General features: G+C 39.7%; 1 protein-coding gene across 3 annotated transcripts in view; it reads right to left on the bottom strand.

Annotated features, from left to right (window-relative positions):
* Positions 1-17,426, bottom strand: part of LOC143340636 (insulin-like growth factor 2 mRNA-binding protein 2) — an 88,359-nt gene that overhangs the window by 18,113 nt on the left and 52,820 nt on the right. For all 3 annotated transcript variants that reach the window (XR_013079470.1, XM_076762822.1, XM_076762824.1), the window contains exons 2-6: positions 3,711-3,884; positions 2,658-3,038; positions 2,101-2,356; positions 1,661-2,017; positions 428-679 (exon numbers count right to left, since the gene is read on the bottom strand). Coding sequence is in view for 2 of the 3 variants with exons in the window: in XM_076762822.1 (XP_076618937.1) it covers positions 428-679; positions 1,661-2,017; positions 2,101-2,356; positions 2,658-3,038; positions 3,711-3,884 (1,420 nt within the window). In the remaining variant the exon portion in view is untranslated. The remainder of the gene's footprint in view (positions 1-427; positions 680-1,660; positions 2,018-2,100; positions 2,357-2,657; positions 3,039-3,710; positions 3,885-17,426) is intronic.

The raw sequence follows: 17,426 nt of genomic DNA, 5'->3' as shown, positions 1-17,426 counted from the left end.
TTCCCTGATTGTAATAAAAAATGATCGAAAACAAATTTATTTTAAATTACGGCCACTTTGTGCCAAAGACCTGGAAGACATTAATCCGTACACGGTTTTGCAATTCTGTAGGGCCCGCTGGAGTCGCTGTAAATTATTCACTTTTTCATTCTTCTCTTTTCTCTCACGACTGTTTAAATTGAACAATTTATTACAGATGTCGAATCGAGTGTATGCAATTTGAATATCTAATTTTTAAATAAAAATTATCCTCTTCCGAGCCCGATAGTAATACACCTGCGCGTGATGGTTTAAGCCAATAATGTCGTGGAATATAATATATATTTTCTTTGTGTGCTATGGATCTAGAAGTTAGCCAAGATTGCTTAGAAAGAAGCTTCAGGTATAAAAGGGTTAAAGAGAAAGCTGACTGAAGGACGAGGAATACCTGAACAGAGAAGAAGGGGCCAATTATATGGACGGTGGCCTCTTCGTCGGCAGAAGGAGATGTCGATTGTTGTTCCGACAGCTTTATGACACTTCCAGTTACACGTTGCAATTCTCTAACGTTTTGTCCGCCTTTGCCGATGATTCGGCCGACTTGGGCGCTCGGTACTAAGATCTCGACCGTCAGTCTGACGTCGTCAGTACCTGAAACGAACCCTTCCTCGCGCATTTTTTCGAAGATCAAGTATTGCGCCTGAAACCAAAACCAATCGATTCTGTCAGATCGTTGCTGCACACAATTCCAAACAACGTTTTCAAATATAGAAACAATAGAAAATTTCGTTAGTTCCATTATTGGATTGTTTGTGCACTCATGAGTATAAAAAATTAAGGGTTAAAAATGAAACTTTGCTTGCATCGAAACAATTTACTTGGATTAATCAAAATAATGTGTCGAAGTGGTTGACGGGACCAACTATACACAATTAATCATGTGATGTTGGCACGGGTAAACAACTTCGGTATTTCCTTTTCCTGCTACATCAAATACATGCTTATGAAAAACAGCATCTATCCAAAATTGAGCAGGGTGTTGTATTAATTATTCTACGTATAGTATGGTGGCTTTTATAAATACGATTCAAGATAATTTTAGTCGGAAAAAACCGGTATGAAAATTATGTCAAAGTTCAGGGAAACGAACTCGGGACTTCGAGAATCGAAGACAAGCGTCTAAGTCATGGAGCCACGAAGGACTCTAGTATTCTAGTAGTAGTTAGAAAATCATATCCATGATCTATACTTTATGTGGTCAGTATTCTTTTACCTTTGTTAGATTATTTTTCTCAAAATTACTCTATTGTTCATTATTTCTCTTTTCAAATGAAATATTTATATAAATAACCCGGAATAATAATTCCAGTTTTAATAAATTTGTCCTACATGACTGATAAGTAACGTTCTTTTAATACGAAAGGGTCAAATCGAGTCACGGATCTTTATACACTTTATATGAATTTTATCGAACATTCGTTTATTATACAATGAAACCAGCCATGCAAAATGAAACGCTACGCAAAGGTATAATTGTATAAAGATAATATAAACCTAGTCGTACCTCTTTGTTCATTGATATCAGCTTACGACAAAGATTTCGTAATTATAATTATGATTTTTATGAAACTAAATTTTCTTTTAAATCAACAATTGTATAAACAAGCACGCGGAATCTTACCTTCCATTGAGATTCAGGCGATCCGAGGATGGTCACTTTCCTTTCAGTTTGTTGATCCGCTGGTTTATCTTGTTCGAGCGGCGCAATTTTCACGCTAGCTCCGGAAAATCTGATGATATTTCTAACGTGTGAACCCTTGGTACCGATAATGGCGCCTACGCTACTGTTAGGAATGTAAAGGAACGCTGTTTCCTGAGTGTCGGTGGCAGGAACACCCTGTTGAGTCGGCAAGCTAGCTTGGTAGGGATATGGGGCGGGTCCAGAGCCATACAAGCCAGGACCACGTGAGCTGTATCCCATACCAGCGGTGGACATCATGGCCATCGGGTGCAAGCCAGGGAACATCATGCTTTGTGGCTATAATAGAAATATTCGACTGTTACGCGTCATTCTTAATATTTACTTTTTCTTTGCAGCAACATCGCATTTACAACACTTACGGCCATTGCTTGTAAATCGTTCTCGTAACTTTGGCGCAATTTGCTGGAGATCATGGATTCAGCTTTGCTCATGTTGTCGATGGTGCCCTTAACTGTGATGATGCGCTCGAGATTGAAGCTGTTGATGTCGTTGATACTGCTCACGGTGATCTTCGTGTCCGTGTCTTGCATGATTCTTTTGATCGTGGTACCACCCTTCCCGATTATTCGTCCGATCAAGTTATTGTGTGCGAGAATCTTCAAACTGATCTCGGGGCTGCAACAGAGAAATATACATTGTCACCGATAATCCTCAACAACTGACCCAGAATTCTTTAATTGTATTATTATATAATTTCAACCATAAAAAAAAAGCAAAGGAAAACTTGGTAATTAGTTCTCATAGTATATGGTTACCAAATAAGAAGCAAAGGATATACAGTAGTCTTGGAGATATTCGCTACCGTTGCATTTATATTGATAACCAACAACATTACTGTCGTGAAAATGGAATTTATGGTCGAAAAAAAGCGATTTCACTGGCACCTCTCGGAGTAATTCTTTATGGTAGTACTCACCTCTTATTTATGCTGTAAGCTTCTTTCTGCATGACCTCCAGGATCTTCTTGCAGGCGTTCGTGCAATTCTCTGGATTGCCATAGATGGTGATAGCTTTCTCCACAGAACCAAGGTTGTCTTTCCGGTGAACGTCCACTCGTGCGCGCGTCATCTGTGTAATTTGGCGTATAGTCAATCCCTGCCGTCCGATTATGGCTCCTACCATGTCCGATTGTACGAGAATACGAAGCGGGAAGTCCGTCTGCCGCCCGGAACCCGAAACTCCGGAGTAAGCGACGCCGCTGCGCTGGCTGCGGCCTCTTCGTCGGCTCTCCGCCGTAGACATTTCCACTTTTAGCACGTTACCCCCGTACTCGTGGTCATTAAACTCGTTCACAGCCCTATAAATGGAAAAAAGTCCGTAAAATATCGAAGCTCATATATAAAACAAACGCGAGAAACCTCTTTTACCAGAGAGTGCTATCGTATGTCTAGAGCAGTAACTTTCAAACATTTCTAACCGTGACTCACTGGAAAAAGTGCACTTTACGCTGCGACCCAATACACGGACAAACTAAGAACAACAGAGCACGGATTATTATTCCATCAATTTTTGAACGGTACAAACAGAAAAATACGAAAAGTTTTATTCGACCCATCGAGTACCAGACGTTTTGTATTACTGGCATTAAAATTTGAACGACTGATTTTTACGATATTTTGAAACCTTAATAAAGTGCACCTTTTTATATCATCAATAATTTACTTGAGTTTTCTAGTCTCGAATATAACTAGATTCTGACGAATGAAACTAATTTTATCTGACGTTATTACGCTTTCCCAATAGAAAGAAAAGTTTATCAAAGCTTACAGTAGTTATCTTATTTTTTTTTTTTTTATAGTATGGCCTACAAGGTACAATCTCTTTCAAACTTCGATTCTCTAGTTCTGATGAAACACGAATAACTCAAATTACTAATATTGTAACAAATATGAATTGTGTTACTGTAAACGGGGCTTATCGAGCCAACAATTCTGTTTCGTAATCTGTAAAAAAAATACGGTTTACTTACTGCTGTGCTTGTTCTTGCGTCTCATAGCTAACGAGGGCGGTTTGTGTGTTAGGATCACGCGAGGACAACTTCTCAACGGACTGCACTTGACCGCAGCTCGCAAACAGTATTTCGAGATCATCCAATTTGGCGTGACTTGGAAAATTGCTTACGAGAACCTTGGATCCGGCACCACTGTCGAACAAAAATAAAAATCAATCGTTAGCAAATTTACGGTCTCGATTTCAAAAATTTTTATTAAATGTTACTTTATTTTATTAATTCATACAAGTTTTAATACGTTGCCCGAACTATCTTACATTTATACAAACCATATACGTCATAGACAATAAATTCTTTCATATAACACTAGTGGGACCCGAGGAAGGGGGTGGTTATTTATTAAAATTCTAGGTGTATTACAACGCATAATTATACAGGGTGTTCGGACACTCCAGGAAAAAAATTTTAATGGGAGATTCTCGAGGCCAAAATAAGACGAAAATTAGGAATAATAATTTTTTGGCTGAGGCTTCGTTAAAAAGTTATTAAAAAATTAAATTAAAAAATTTCGAATCGTTCTGGAAAAATTATTTTCCATTACAGGGGTCAATTACAATCATTTTTGGTGAATACACATACCCCCGAAATCCTAGACATTTTCGAGAAAAAAATTCATTACTGAAAATATAATGTCTGACCAGAACAGTCTGTTACCCTGAAAATTGAAAAGTTTCAAATCACTCTATAAAAATTATTTTCGGTTGCGGAAGTCAATTCCAATCATTTTTGGTGAATAGATATACCCCCGAAATCCTACCCACTTTCGAGAAAAAAATTCGAGGTGTGAAATTTTTCGGCGAAAAAAAAATTTTTCAAATCGTTCTAAAAAAATTATTTTCGGTTGCAGGGGTCGATTACAATCATTTTTGGTCATTACACATACCCCTGAATTCCTACGCGTTTTCGAGAAAAAAATTCCTTACCGAAAATATAATTTCTGGCCAGAAATGTCAGCCCAAAATTTCACGGGAATCTTTAAAACGTCATAACTCCTGAACGGGTTGGACGATTTTAATGTTTAAAAAAGCAAACTACGCGTATTTTAGTGGAGAATATATATAAATTGTAAAAATATTCGAAAAGTTGGTTCTTCACCTCGCAAAATGAGAAAAACCCCATAAAAATGGTCGAATTTTCAAACAGTCATAACTCTTGCAATAGTGAATATATTTCAATGAAACTTTTTTCTGGAGTAGAGCTCATGGGTACCTACAAAAAAGTATTAGACAACTTTTCTGTAGGGCGTCAAACAAAAGTATTAAAAATGAAAAAGGAATTTTTAAGAAAAATCGACAGGGGGTAGCTGCTGAAATTTTTCGGCGAAAAAAAAATTTTTCAAATCGTTCTAAAAAAATTATTTTTGGTTGCAGGGGTCGATTACAATCATATTTGGTTATTAGACATGCCCTCGAAATCCTACGTACTTTCGAGAAAAAAAATTCTGTACGTGCGGAAGTTTAAACGTTAATAACTTTTTAACGAAGCCTCCATCAACAAATTGGTATTCTTGATTTTCGTTCTATTTTGACCTCTAGAATCTCCCATTACAATTTTTCCCAGGTGTGGCCGAACATCCTCTATATAAAATTGTTTTAAATTGGTGAAATTTGGCTTTAGACACATGAAATACACTTTAACTTTTTTTTAAATTTAATAATTAATTTAATAACTACAGTCCCTCTTTTTAATTGTACGTTTCTACGTTCTGACGAGGGTCTATACTACGAACCACGATGCTGATAAAAATTAGTTATGCATGTTGGATATCAGATTAACAATTATCGAATCATTTTCTTTGGAATAAACGAAAATTCAACCTGGTACTGAGCATCATATATATCCAATAACTAACCATCATATCATAACATGATATATGACAACATATATGAAAAATGTAATGACGAATGTTCGTATTCTTGAAGAGGTCAAAGACTTCAGTGTCGTTGCTATTAAAATTTCAATTACAGATATACCACGATAAACAAATAAATTGCTACACGTTTGTCTTACTGGCTATCTTGCGGAAGCACGTGCAATTGCAGAGCAAAGAACGAATCGTCGAACGGGTGGACGGTTGTTCTAAATTCCGACGGTAAAGCAAATAAAGAAATTCGACAAATCCAATTAACCGAGTACTATTTTTATTTTTCCTTTGTTCCTAACACACGTGCAAAATAACCTATCGATTAACTGCTGCGAATACCGGCGTACACGCGGGGCTCTTTGTGCTCCACGTGTCAACGGCGAAAGTTAAACGCGAGTATCGGGTACGCGCTGAATTTAACGTAATTCGCTTTGGTTGTTGCATTGTCCTCGTAACACAGCCCTATCAGCACTTTTCTATTTGTCTTTTCCTATCTAACGTTGCCTTCGGCCAACGAGATATCAGTTTTCTCTTTTCCGTTGGATTAGGGTAACCCAGTATCTCGTCTCCTGTTATTTCGATAAATACTTTCTCCGTTTGCAACAATGTTATTACTTCATAAAATATCTCCGATTCTGGAACTATTAAAATTGACATTTCTATCTAAATATTTTCCAAATGATTATCATACGAAGAATCGTTAGGTCTGTGACCCCTGTTTGTGTTTCAATTTCACCTGAGACGAAACGTTTCTTAACGTGTGTGGGAGTTTATGAAACCGGTAGGAACAAGGAAAAGACTCGAACGATAGCGATTATCTTATGTATGAGTCTCAGGATAAAAATACAGCGTGGACGAAGAAGGCAGACGGAGTATATAAGCACAGGATTTAGGTCGGGAACTTCTTAGCGTCGGCGACTGATCGTCAAAAGGGATGACGCCTACAGAAAACCCAAGACGAGAAGAAAATGTACACAGCGCGAGTCGGGAGTAAAAGACACAACTCTTACGAATTGATATCGCAATAAAGTTAAATTAATATTACTTTTATTTATTTATTGATTACCAAAAATACTTAAAATAGAATAAGAACTAAAACGCAATATGATAAAATTATTAAAGGTTATAAAACACTTAGAATTATTCGAAATGGTGGAGTTTCCATTCCGAGAATAGAAATACCAATGTCACGGTTCGAATATTAATACGAGCCACTACATATCGACTGTCGGTGATGTTTTCGCTCGAAGAACATAGGGAAAGATCAAGATCGACATTTTCTTCGGTTAACTTCGTCCCAGAAATCGTTTGCCGTGGCCAGAGTTACGGTTCGTTTCGAGGCAATGGCGGCAAAGGGTTGAATACTTTGCGAATATATTAACGATGGCTATTTACGTCGTATGCAGAAACAGAGGCGATGTCGAGGATTAATTGACTCGACGTGCTCTCACGAGCGCGAAATCGCGAAATCTGACGAGAGCCACACGGCCCTGCGCGACGCAACATGAATGAACCAAATGGCAAGTAAGAAGAGGACGAGGAGCGTAAAGAACGAAAAGGAGGGGTGAAACGGCTGAGACTCTCACTTTCGTACGTATCGATTTTTCAGCTCACCGACCCACTCAGCGCCAGGGGCTTTCGACTAACCTTGAAGAAAACGCATCGACCGACCTAGCTTGTGCTCGGCCAATTATTACAGCTCGTTGAAGATACGGATAATCGCGATACAAGCTCTGCTCGAGATCCTATCGAACCTATATTTTTAACAATTAAACCTATCCCCCTCCCTTCGCTAAAATGTTTCATTAGCGTTAATTCGTGGGCGTTTTTACGAAAGATTACCGTCACAATCAAATGCTAATTCGCCTCTCTTTTTATCGGCCACAGACGCATCCTGTGCGTGATTTATGAAGATAATCAGCTATATAATTACATAATTGTCGGTTTCATCGTTCCGTACACGATATTACGATAATGAACCTTCGCTATTTAAACGTACGCGCTTTCTGAGCGATTTATTAATACCAGATATGCGCGTCTCTTTATATTACGTATTGCTAGGGACAATTAGAGAAATTGTTTAACCCTTTGACTGCAGCGCGCTCTATCCACGATCGGCACTTTTATGCGTTCGCGCGACAGTCGGTAACCGAATTGAGATTAAATTGCAGTTTAGGGCGTTGAATAAATAAAAATAACAAATTTAAGCACTATTATTAAGCCCCGCGTGCTATCCTCATCACTATCGAAATATTTCGTTTCCGATATGATTTTCCGACGTACGGCCAAAACAATAAATTTATTTAGTACACTCGAACACCGTAAAGAGTTAATTACGAACATTTATTCACAATTTTAGCAGTTACTGTCCAGAATGGCTTAAAAGAACACGTATGCGTTAGTACCCTTGAAAAGATTATCGTTACACATACTTCACTAAAATTCGCTGCGTAGAATAATCACAGGATTTCCTACCTACAGAGCAAACCAAACGAATACCGAAGAATGAAAGAAACAGCGTTATAATCAATACCCGTGATAAATGTCCACCGAATGCTTTAGTTCATGCAGCACGAATAGCTTTCAAAACATTTGTGAGACATCGTATTTCAAGAGTTTGTTTTAAATGTTTCACAAACTTTTTTTGCCATTCGAAAAAACGAATATGAACACATTGCGCAACAAAATGTTTAAAGTTATATTTCAAGACAGTTTTTCATTAACTCGAGCGTTTACTCTTATCGCGTTGATTACTTCATTTGAACAGGTGCTGTCCTTTGATTACTATAAGCGGGTATTGTGAATTCAGCTTTCCCGTGGAGGCGGTATTCGAAAAAAGACCCTGGGGACTCGTACAGGTGCGTAAATACGAGGATCCATAGATATTACTTCATTTTTATTTGTTTTAATTTTAATTTTTATATCAACACATTTATATCAAACTTGTTCATTAAAATGTACAAAAATATTGTTGGTGTGCCTCTTCCAAAAGAGAAAGTTTTCTTTCCTTGATAAAAACCATCGACGCGTGTGTTGCGTTTCGCGTTTCGAGATACAAGTCAAGAGGGTGCAGCTGCATCCCTTCCTTGGTTTGTTTAGACAAAGAATAGGATCGATTGGGTCTGAGGGTACGGGACGAATTTTTCGTCACTGACCTTTTTATTCTGTATGTTTCTTTCAAACTGTGCAAACGTGCCTTCCAAGTGTTTCAAATAATATTAAAGCTTAGTTAAAAGGAATTTCGAACAGAATGTTTTTTATTTCACCACCTATTTCCAATAAATATAAAAAACAAAATTCATTACAACATAATAAACTTAGCTGCTTGTTATGAAATGATGCGTGTAAATGAACGTGATTTATCGAGGGTTTAGGATTTTCAAAATTCTTTTCGATTTGCCAGTGGCACCATGTTGGTGTCACCCAACGTGAAAGTGTTAATTTTTATATTAATTAGTCTTTCTGACCAAAAGGCAATAAAGAAATAATAAATGGCGACAGAAACGTAATGTTTATATTAACAGGATATTTTTAGAGAAAGTAACATTGTTTTTAGAAGTATTATTTTTAATATAATAGAATTAAAAATCATTTTGATCAAGTGGTACGTCAAGAGGTCAAACGGCCAATAACTAAGGAACGCAAGGGGTATCATTCTTACCTCGCGTCACGATATAGCGAGGTCGTAAACAAAATTCTTGAGGGTTGGGACCGACTACTGCTGCGGCACTTAGGGCCGTACATGACATCTTGCTTGAGGGTTTCTTTCTGAATGTCTTTCTGAGTCCGTAACTGCACTACCTTTTTTCATTTTCTATATGCATATATTATAAGCAGGTGAATTAAGATATTAAAGACTTGAGTAAGACCTTTACCTGTTAGAATACCTCTAAAAATGGTCTAAGGCCCTTAGTTGCTCGTATTTCTGTCAATTCACTTGTTTCGGGAGCTGAAACGTGTAAACTTTGACACCTACTCGAGTTTACGACCTCGCTATATCCTTGCCCTGACTATACCATGCAACGATAAATGGCGTGACTCGCGGGTCATAGTTCGCCGTTCCCTGGTTCGAACCGAGATCGGTGTAAAATCTAGCGCCCGTGTATCCGGTCCACGAGGACCGCGAAGTGGACAAAAGGTAACCGACGACTCACGTGACGGAACTAATTCCAGTCCCCGAAAAGCCTTAACCAAACAATTACCGTGGAACGACGCGTTCCTGCGGTGCCGGGGTCTATCGTGGTTCGGAGGCTCGTCGAAGCGAACTCTTCGACGTGCACGTGCTCGCGCCTACTACAGGGTAACAGAGACAGATAAAATAGAAGTCGAGTAAGAGAGAGAGAGAGAGAGCAGACACTATCGTTCGACCGAGAAGTCGACGGTTGTGTCTCTCTGTTAGTATACAGAGCTCGTGTGCACGCGTGTGCTACGGGGCTCCCAGCGAGAACCAAGGGCGCAGGGCGGAGGGCGATAGAGGAAGGGCAGGCCTTTGTTTCGTGTGCTTTTGGGGATTTTCGGTAGCACCCGGGTGGTGCGAGGTGTACGCGGGAGGGAAACGTTGATATCGTCGGTTTCGTCTGGCTCGCGGGTCCGTCTCCTCCACCGGCGCGAGTCTCCCCTCCCCCACTCCTCGGAGAAACGAACGAGTCAGACCCCCCCCTCAACACCACCACCGCCACAGCCACACCGCCACCCTCAACCCTTTTTGCGCCTCTTTCCCTCGCTACCCTTCCTGACCACCGGCCTGCCCTGTCTCTCCTCTTCCTTCGCCCTGCACACCCGCCGACGCATCACCCTCGTCGGATCTTGCACGCACGTGTAACTCGCGATTTCGTCCGTTCACCTTTAACGAAAGGCGGTATTTTCGTGCACCGGCGGGAGCGACGGAGAAAGGGAGACGCGGCACAGGAAGGGCAGAAGAGCAGAAGAACGGAACACGACAGAGCGAGAAAGACAGATCGGAACGGGAAAGCGCAAGAGAGACAGAGGGGGCCTTTTCTAAGCCCGAGGCACATACCCCGACAGGGATGGACGCGCGACGACCGCAGACCACGGGTCACCCCCGTGGAAGAGCTTTTGATCTCGCTTAAGACACCTTTTTTCGGACTCTCTTTTCTTCGTCTACCTTGCTCCACCTTTTTTTTCCCTTCTTTTTGTTTCGTTTAACGAGCCAATGGACTCGGACGGGCTCGATGCGACCGGCGTTTCCGTCGCTGAGTGACGGTCGACACGGAGTGGGGGCAGGATGGGCGGTTGACGAAAAGTTCGAGGGTCGTAATGCGGTGCGGTTAATTGCGAAGGGAATTGGGACTCGTTGCGCGCCCGCTTGGCCAAGTAAAAATGGAACGCGTTTACGCGCGAGGGAGGGGAGGGGGGCGGTAGCGGCCACGCCGGGGGGTGGGTAATTAGCGGGATGAAGAGGGTGAGGGGGCGGGAGGGACGCGTGCCGATTTTTTTTCTCCCAGAAATGCGTTCGAAATTACGCGCATTATCGTACGTCGCGAGTTTTATGGGACCATTACTCGTATTTATGTTTCGCCCGTGAAAACGCCACGCTCCACCGAGATACGGAACGATATAGAGTCCTTGCCGATACGCGCGTGCCATTTTTCAGAATTTGAATCGCCAGCCTTTTTATCGCCCGTTTGGGCGCGACGCTTTGTGCGAAATTTACTCTTTCGAGCACTATTGTCGCGATCATCGCCGACAGTAATTGTTTAAAATGACAGTCTGGGTATTTCGGGGGCCGGAATATTCCGAGATTCTTTCTCATTTATCGATCGAAACGAATATTTGTAAACGTATACAAACGAACCGTTGGTTCATCTAGTATGTTTCCCATTTTTTAGAAATGTCCCTGACATTTGTTTATATTACAGTATGAATTATAGAAATATTCAAGAATTCAATGATGTACCAGTTATTTTACAACAATTTCTTATAGCATTATTTAAGGTTTTTTCATTGTAAATAATTTTGAAAGATGTTGCTTTGAAGTGTCGATCACCAATCACCACCATGACAGTCACCCAAATTCAAAAAAAGTAATACATATTTGATTATTACAAGTATTCACTTTCCATGAGTGTAAGGGTACAAAGGAAGATCGATTTTTAAAATTCTTAGGCTCGACTACCCCTTTAAGCTAACCTGTAATGCTACAGAGAAATGAGATAACGAATTAAGAATAATTACAAAGATGACAAAAATATGTAAAAAAGAAAAGAGTGCAATGATAATATTGCATACAAGTATCGACTGCACCGCAATCCTCTTCAGTAATAAAATAAACAACATACATTGTACCAAGACTGTACACATTAAGAAATAAAATATTCAATGAAAAGAAGAAACAACCCAAAAGGAAAATTAATGTATATATGCAGATGAAAATAAGTATACATTCGATAGATGTATGAGTCTAAGGGTAGAAAGGAAGGTCGATATTTAAAATTCTTAGGCTCCCCCTTTAAGCTAACCTATAATGTTACAGAGAAATGAGATAACGAGTTAAGAATAATTACAATAATAAAGATGATAAAAATAAATAAAATTAAAATAAAATAAAAGGAAAATTAATGTATATAGGTGAACATAAGTATACATTCGGTAGAGGGGGACGATACAGCTTTGTATCAGTCGAAAATACAAAAGTACTGAAGTTGTATACATACTGTTAAAATTTTTTAAAATATTTTTTTGCGCGTTTTTCTTTTTTTTTTTTAAATAAAAAACAGTGGCTCTTCAGGGACAGAGCACAGCCCTGGCCGGAGAAGCGTCGACATCGTTGACTGAGCCGCCGGGGCGCACGGCGCCAAAATCGATTTTGAAAAGGGAAAGTGGCATGTACGTGCCAGCAGCGTGGCTTTGCATATACAGTACGCGCACGATTCGCGACAAAAACGTGTAGGAGGTAAAACTGCAGCCGCGCCGAATAAAGGTTGCACCACGTATGCAACACACACGCACACTGGCAGAGACGCGGGGGATCGCGCGCGCACACGCGGAGGACCCCGAACACACATTCTCGCGCGGGCAACTCGTAGGACGGGGTCTGGTTGATTCCTCTTTTTCCTGTTCACGAGTAAGCTCTTTCCCATTCATGTGTGAGCGTTAGAAGGGAACTTTCGTCTCGACTCGGTGTAACGTGCGTGTACCTGCACGGGTGCGTGGCACGTGTGCCTCTCCACCTTCGCGTTGTACGCGTGCGTGTGCATACCTCGCGCGTGTACACTGTGTGCTCGACTCCGTGAATGGCGCCAGATGATGACAATTCCGGCGATTTTCCCCGCGACCAATCGGAAACAACCTTGGGAGGGGGTCCACGGGCACAGGAAAAATTTCCAAAATTTTTTTATCCTACCGAGTTTGTCGCTAAAAAATCCTCTCGATACTGTTTAACACATTGACTGTCAGACCAAAACTGTACAATTTTTTACGGTATCAAAACTTTAATTTTAGACAAATTTGTCTTAGTACTTGTTTTCCTGAGAATTTTAGACAATTGTAAGCTATACAAGGTGTTCGACCACCCCTGGGAAAAATTTTAATGGGAGATTCTAGAAGCCAAAATAAGACGAAAATTAGGAATAATAATTTGTTGGCTGAGGCTTCGTTAAAAAGTTATTAAAAAATTAAATTAAAAAATTTCGAATCGTTCTGGAAAAATTATTTTCCATTACAGGGGTCAATTACAATCATTTTTGGTGAATACACATACCCCCGAAATCCTAGGCATTTTCGAGAAAAAAATTCATTACTGAAAATATAATGTCTGACCATAACTATCTGTTACACTGAAAATTGAAAAGTTTCAAATCATTCTATAAAAATTATTTTCGATTGCAGGGGTCAATTACAATAATTTTTGGTGAATAGACATGCCCCCGAAATCCTAACCATTTTCGAGAAAAAAATTCAGTAAGTGGACAAATTTTTTGACAAAATTGAAAACTTGTATAGGGATTGTATAGGGATCAATTACAATCATTTTTGGTCAATAGAAATTTTACGAACAGTTGATAAATTAAATACAATGGTTTTCGAATCGTATTAGTTTCAAAGTTCGTACGTAAATTTTCTGATTCCGATGAAACAAGGAACGAGTAAGTTTATTTTGCCTAGATTTCCCGGGACTGCGTTACCACGTAGCCTTCGGAGATCTTCATACTAATTCGCTTATGCGTGTGAACAGGTAAATTCTAACACGGATAAACTCTCTGTATATTTTAACTTTCAACCGCTAAGGTGAAATCTCTCTTACGTCACACGTTTGATACCGATCCGAGCATTCACTTTATCTCGCTCCACATACGAGTGCCTTTACAGCAATATCGCCTGGTTACAAAATTGCAAACTGTAAATTAATGTAAACGACGCTAAATTAACCGTTTGCGAGCGATACGACGGTTTTTGAGAACATCGATCGGGGAACGATGAATCTGATGGTTGATAATTACACGTACGAGTGTTTAATAATTCCAGATAAAGCATATTTCGTACAATAACGAATGATTTACGACGCCTTCGAAACATTCAGAAGCAGATATCGCATCGTATTGGAAAACGATAAGAACCGATGCATCGCGTTTTACGCAAGATAAGGCGGCTGCAGAAGGTTCTTAATATTGACACGCTGCGTGTGCGAGCACCGCCATCGGTTCTCCGTTGTATTACGTATTTTACATAAGCACAATGTGTGTACGAGCGATAACGATAATAAAAATAACGATCGGTATGATTCACGGTTACCTCTGAAACGAAATCCGTAAAAACTCCCGCGTTCTCGTGAATAGCGATTGCATCGATGCAACTGCAAGCTTATCGATAAACGGAGGGGGGAAAAAAGACGGAGTCGTTGAGATAATTATTAACGTAATAACGGGCGGTTCGTGACGAGCTGAATTTCTTTTCTATAAAAAGAAATAAATTGGTCGTTTTCACTCGATAGCATCGCGGAGCGACGATGTCTCGTGGCCACTTCGCAACAGTACGAGTTTAATCGAAACGAACGAGATATTATTAATACCGCAAGATAGTAATGCTATCGCCACCATCTGCAATAATCTTCGTTGAAACGAACTTGAACATCGATTGCATAGAATATTCACGCGAACGCGACACGCAAACGCGCGGGTTTGTAACGTCGATAAAAATTTGTGCACTGTCATGGCGCGTGATATTCCAAGCGATTCTTTAATTGTGGCATGTAGCACGCTTTAAGTCATCGCGTACAGCAACATAATTGCATTTTCAAGTACGATTATTGTTATCGTACGTTGAACTGATAGCGAGTAACACATGCTAGAATGTGTATCTTCGTTCTAATTTTCTAATTTTGGAAATTTTTATCTAGATTTCTTAAATAAATTTACGATACTGCAAATTTATATTAAGTAAGTTCTCGACGAGCCTGCTGCAGTGAATTTGTATCTGACGAACGATTAACACGTGTACGGAATATCGACGGATAATGTAAACATTGTTCGTTGGCAGTATAAGCGAAGCATTTATGAAGCTTATTGCGGTTTATAAAATATTATGGCGTAATGTGAATGTATCTCAGTGATACGTTGGCTAGAACCAGTAATCCTTGAAGGCAACTTCTTGATAACGATAATACCTCAATACTTTACAGGTAACATAAATTGGCTTGTATCTATATTTACATTTCAAGAATTTCTTGTAACTAAAAAAAAAAATAAGAACGTGCTAGATCTATAAAAAATTTAATTAATTCTTAAGCTTGCATAAATATTTCTTGTTATTAAAAAAAGAAAAATAATAATTATCTTGACATTTATTAAAATTCATTCGAATGACTAAACTTTAGAAATGTAAACATATTTTCAATTCAATTTTATTGCTAATTGGAAAGTTGTCCTTACTATCAAACAAAAAAAACCCATTTTCTCCTTTTATGGACATGAATATATTTTTTCAATTATTAATTACAATTTCCTGGAAGCAATTGGTGCGTTTACTTTCGTTCAAGATGAAAACTAACTATTAATAGGAGAATTAAAGAAGGAAATAAGTTGCGTGGAATTAAACGCTTTTATCGAAATACTACTTTTAGCCGGATTATATAAATCAAATCGATAATCGAAATAAAAGTTCATAGAATGCCGATGGAGGGTATCCTATATTTAGGACTGCCATGAATCCGAATAGATAAAAGGATTTTATATTATTTATTCAATTATTGATATTCGATATGTTTATTTTCATTCTTTGATATTCAGAGGTTTTTAATTATTTCACGAATAATGCGATTCGACGATAAGAACGTGCGACTAAAAAGTCGTCAGCGAGATAAGTTACCCCGTATCAAAGATATTTGGGACATGTGGGTGTCATTGATGCCAACAACGTTCACTACTGGGGAAAATGTTATGATTGATGAACGATTGTGTACTCATTTAAAACGTATGAAAAACTGTTGCTTTTAAACACAGAGGGTATTTCAATAATCGTAAACAAATTAAATTAAAAGCGTACGATAGAAATTTTTCGTACGAGGCACTGTTTTTGTAAAAATCGACTTGATACGAGTATACAGGGTGTTCGGCCACCCCTGAGAAAAATTTTAATGGGAGATTCTAAAGGCAAAAATAAAACGAAAATCAAGAATACCAATTTGTTGATTGAGGCTTCGTTAAAAAGTTATTAACGAACAACTGCGTGCGAGCGATGGTAGATCTCACCACAGACGAGGTATACGAGTAGACCTTACATCCAATGCATTTTTTCAGCCCATTTTTCTGGAGCTCCAGAACCCTATTAATACGCATTGTTTGCATTTTGAAACATTAAAATCCTCCAATCCGTTTAGGAGTTACGATTTTTTAAACATACGCGTGAGATTTCAGGGGAATTGGAATGTCAGGGTCAGACATTGTATTTTCGGTAATGAATTTTTTTCTCAAAAGTGTATAGGAATTCGAGGGTATGTCTATTGACCAAAAATGATTATAATTAACCCCTGCAACTAAAAATAATTTTTTAATTTCGATCGGTATGACAGTGGGATTGGGTCGCCAAAGTCCATAAGGTGTAAGGTCTACTATCGCTTGCACGCAGCTATTCGCAGATAGCCGTCCTACATGCGGAACTTTAAACGTTAATAACATTTTAACGAAGCCTCCACCAACAAATTAGTATTCTTGACTTCCGTCTTATTTTGGTCCCTAGAATCTCACATTACAATTTCTCCCAGGGGTGGTCGAACACCCTGTATGCGACAGCGCAAGTAGAAATGGACGGCGACGCATGGGACAAATGTTCAAATTCAAGAACGTATCTCGAAAACAATGCTTCGTAAGTTTATTCTACGCTCTCGAGTGGTGCGTTCATGAGGAATCGATCACCCAAGGCTCGGTCGTGTCACGAATAACGCGACGTCCTGTATTCCGTGAACGATACTACGCTCCTGACGCGAGTACCTACCGCGAAGAGTCACAGAGAGACGCGCCGCCAGTGACGTCCGAAGTGAGCGGCGGACCGGCTGCAATTTGCAGCCTGCAACAACACCGCCGCGTGCAGCAATTTGCGGGCAAACGTTGGCCGAGAAAGCTGCGCCGCACCGTTCTGGCGCCTCCGTGTAGCCGTGTGGGGCGGTGCACACGGTTACCCGTCGTCGCGATCGCCGCCAGCTACCGAAGTAGGTGGAGAAAGACGACGACGACGCGCGCGCGTATGGTCGCGATAACGCATCGCTGGTTCCTTAACGATGGAAAAACCGTCCAATAAAAACCAGTCGACGTATCAGCCGGAAACGGTAATCGAGCGTCGACGTATTTCTGACGTCG

The sequence above is a fragment of the Colletes latitarsis genome, chromosome 3 (assembly GCF_051014445.1).
Source record: "Colletes latitarsis isolate SP2378_abdomen chromosome 3, iyColLati1, whole genome shotgun sequence".
NCBI lineage: Eukaryota > Metazoa > Arthropoda > Insecta > Hymenoptera > Colletidae > Colletes > Colletes latitarsis.
Note: the sequence above shows the minus strand (reverse complement) of the source record. Positions and strands in the feature narration are given on the sequence as shown.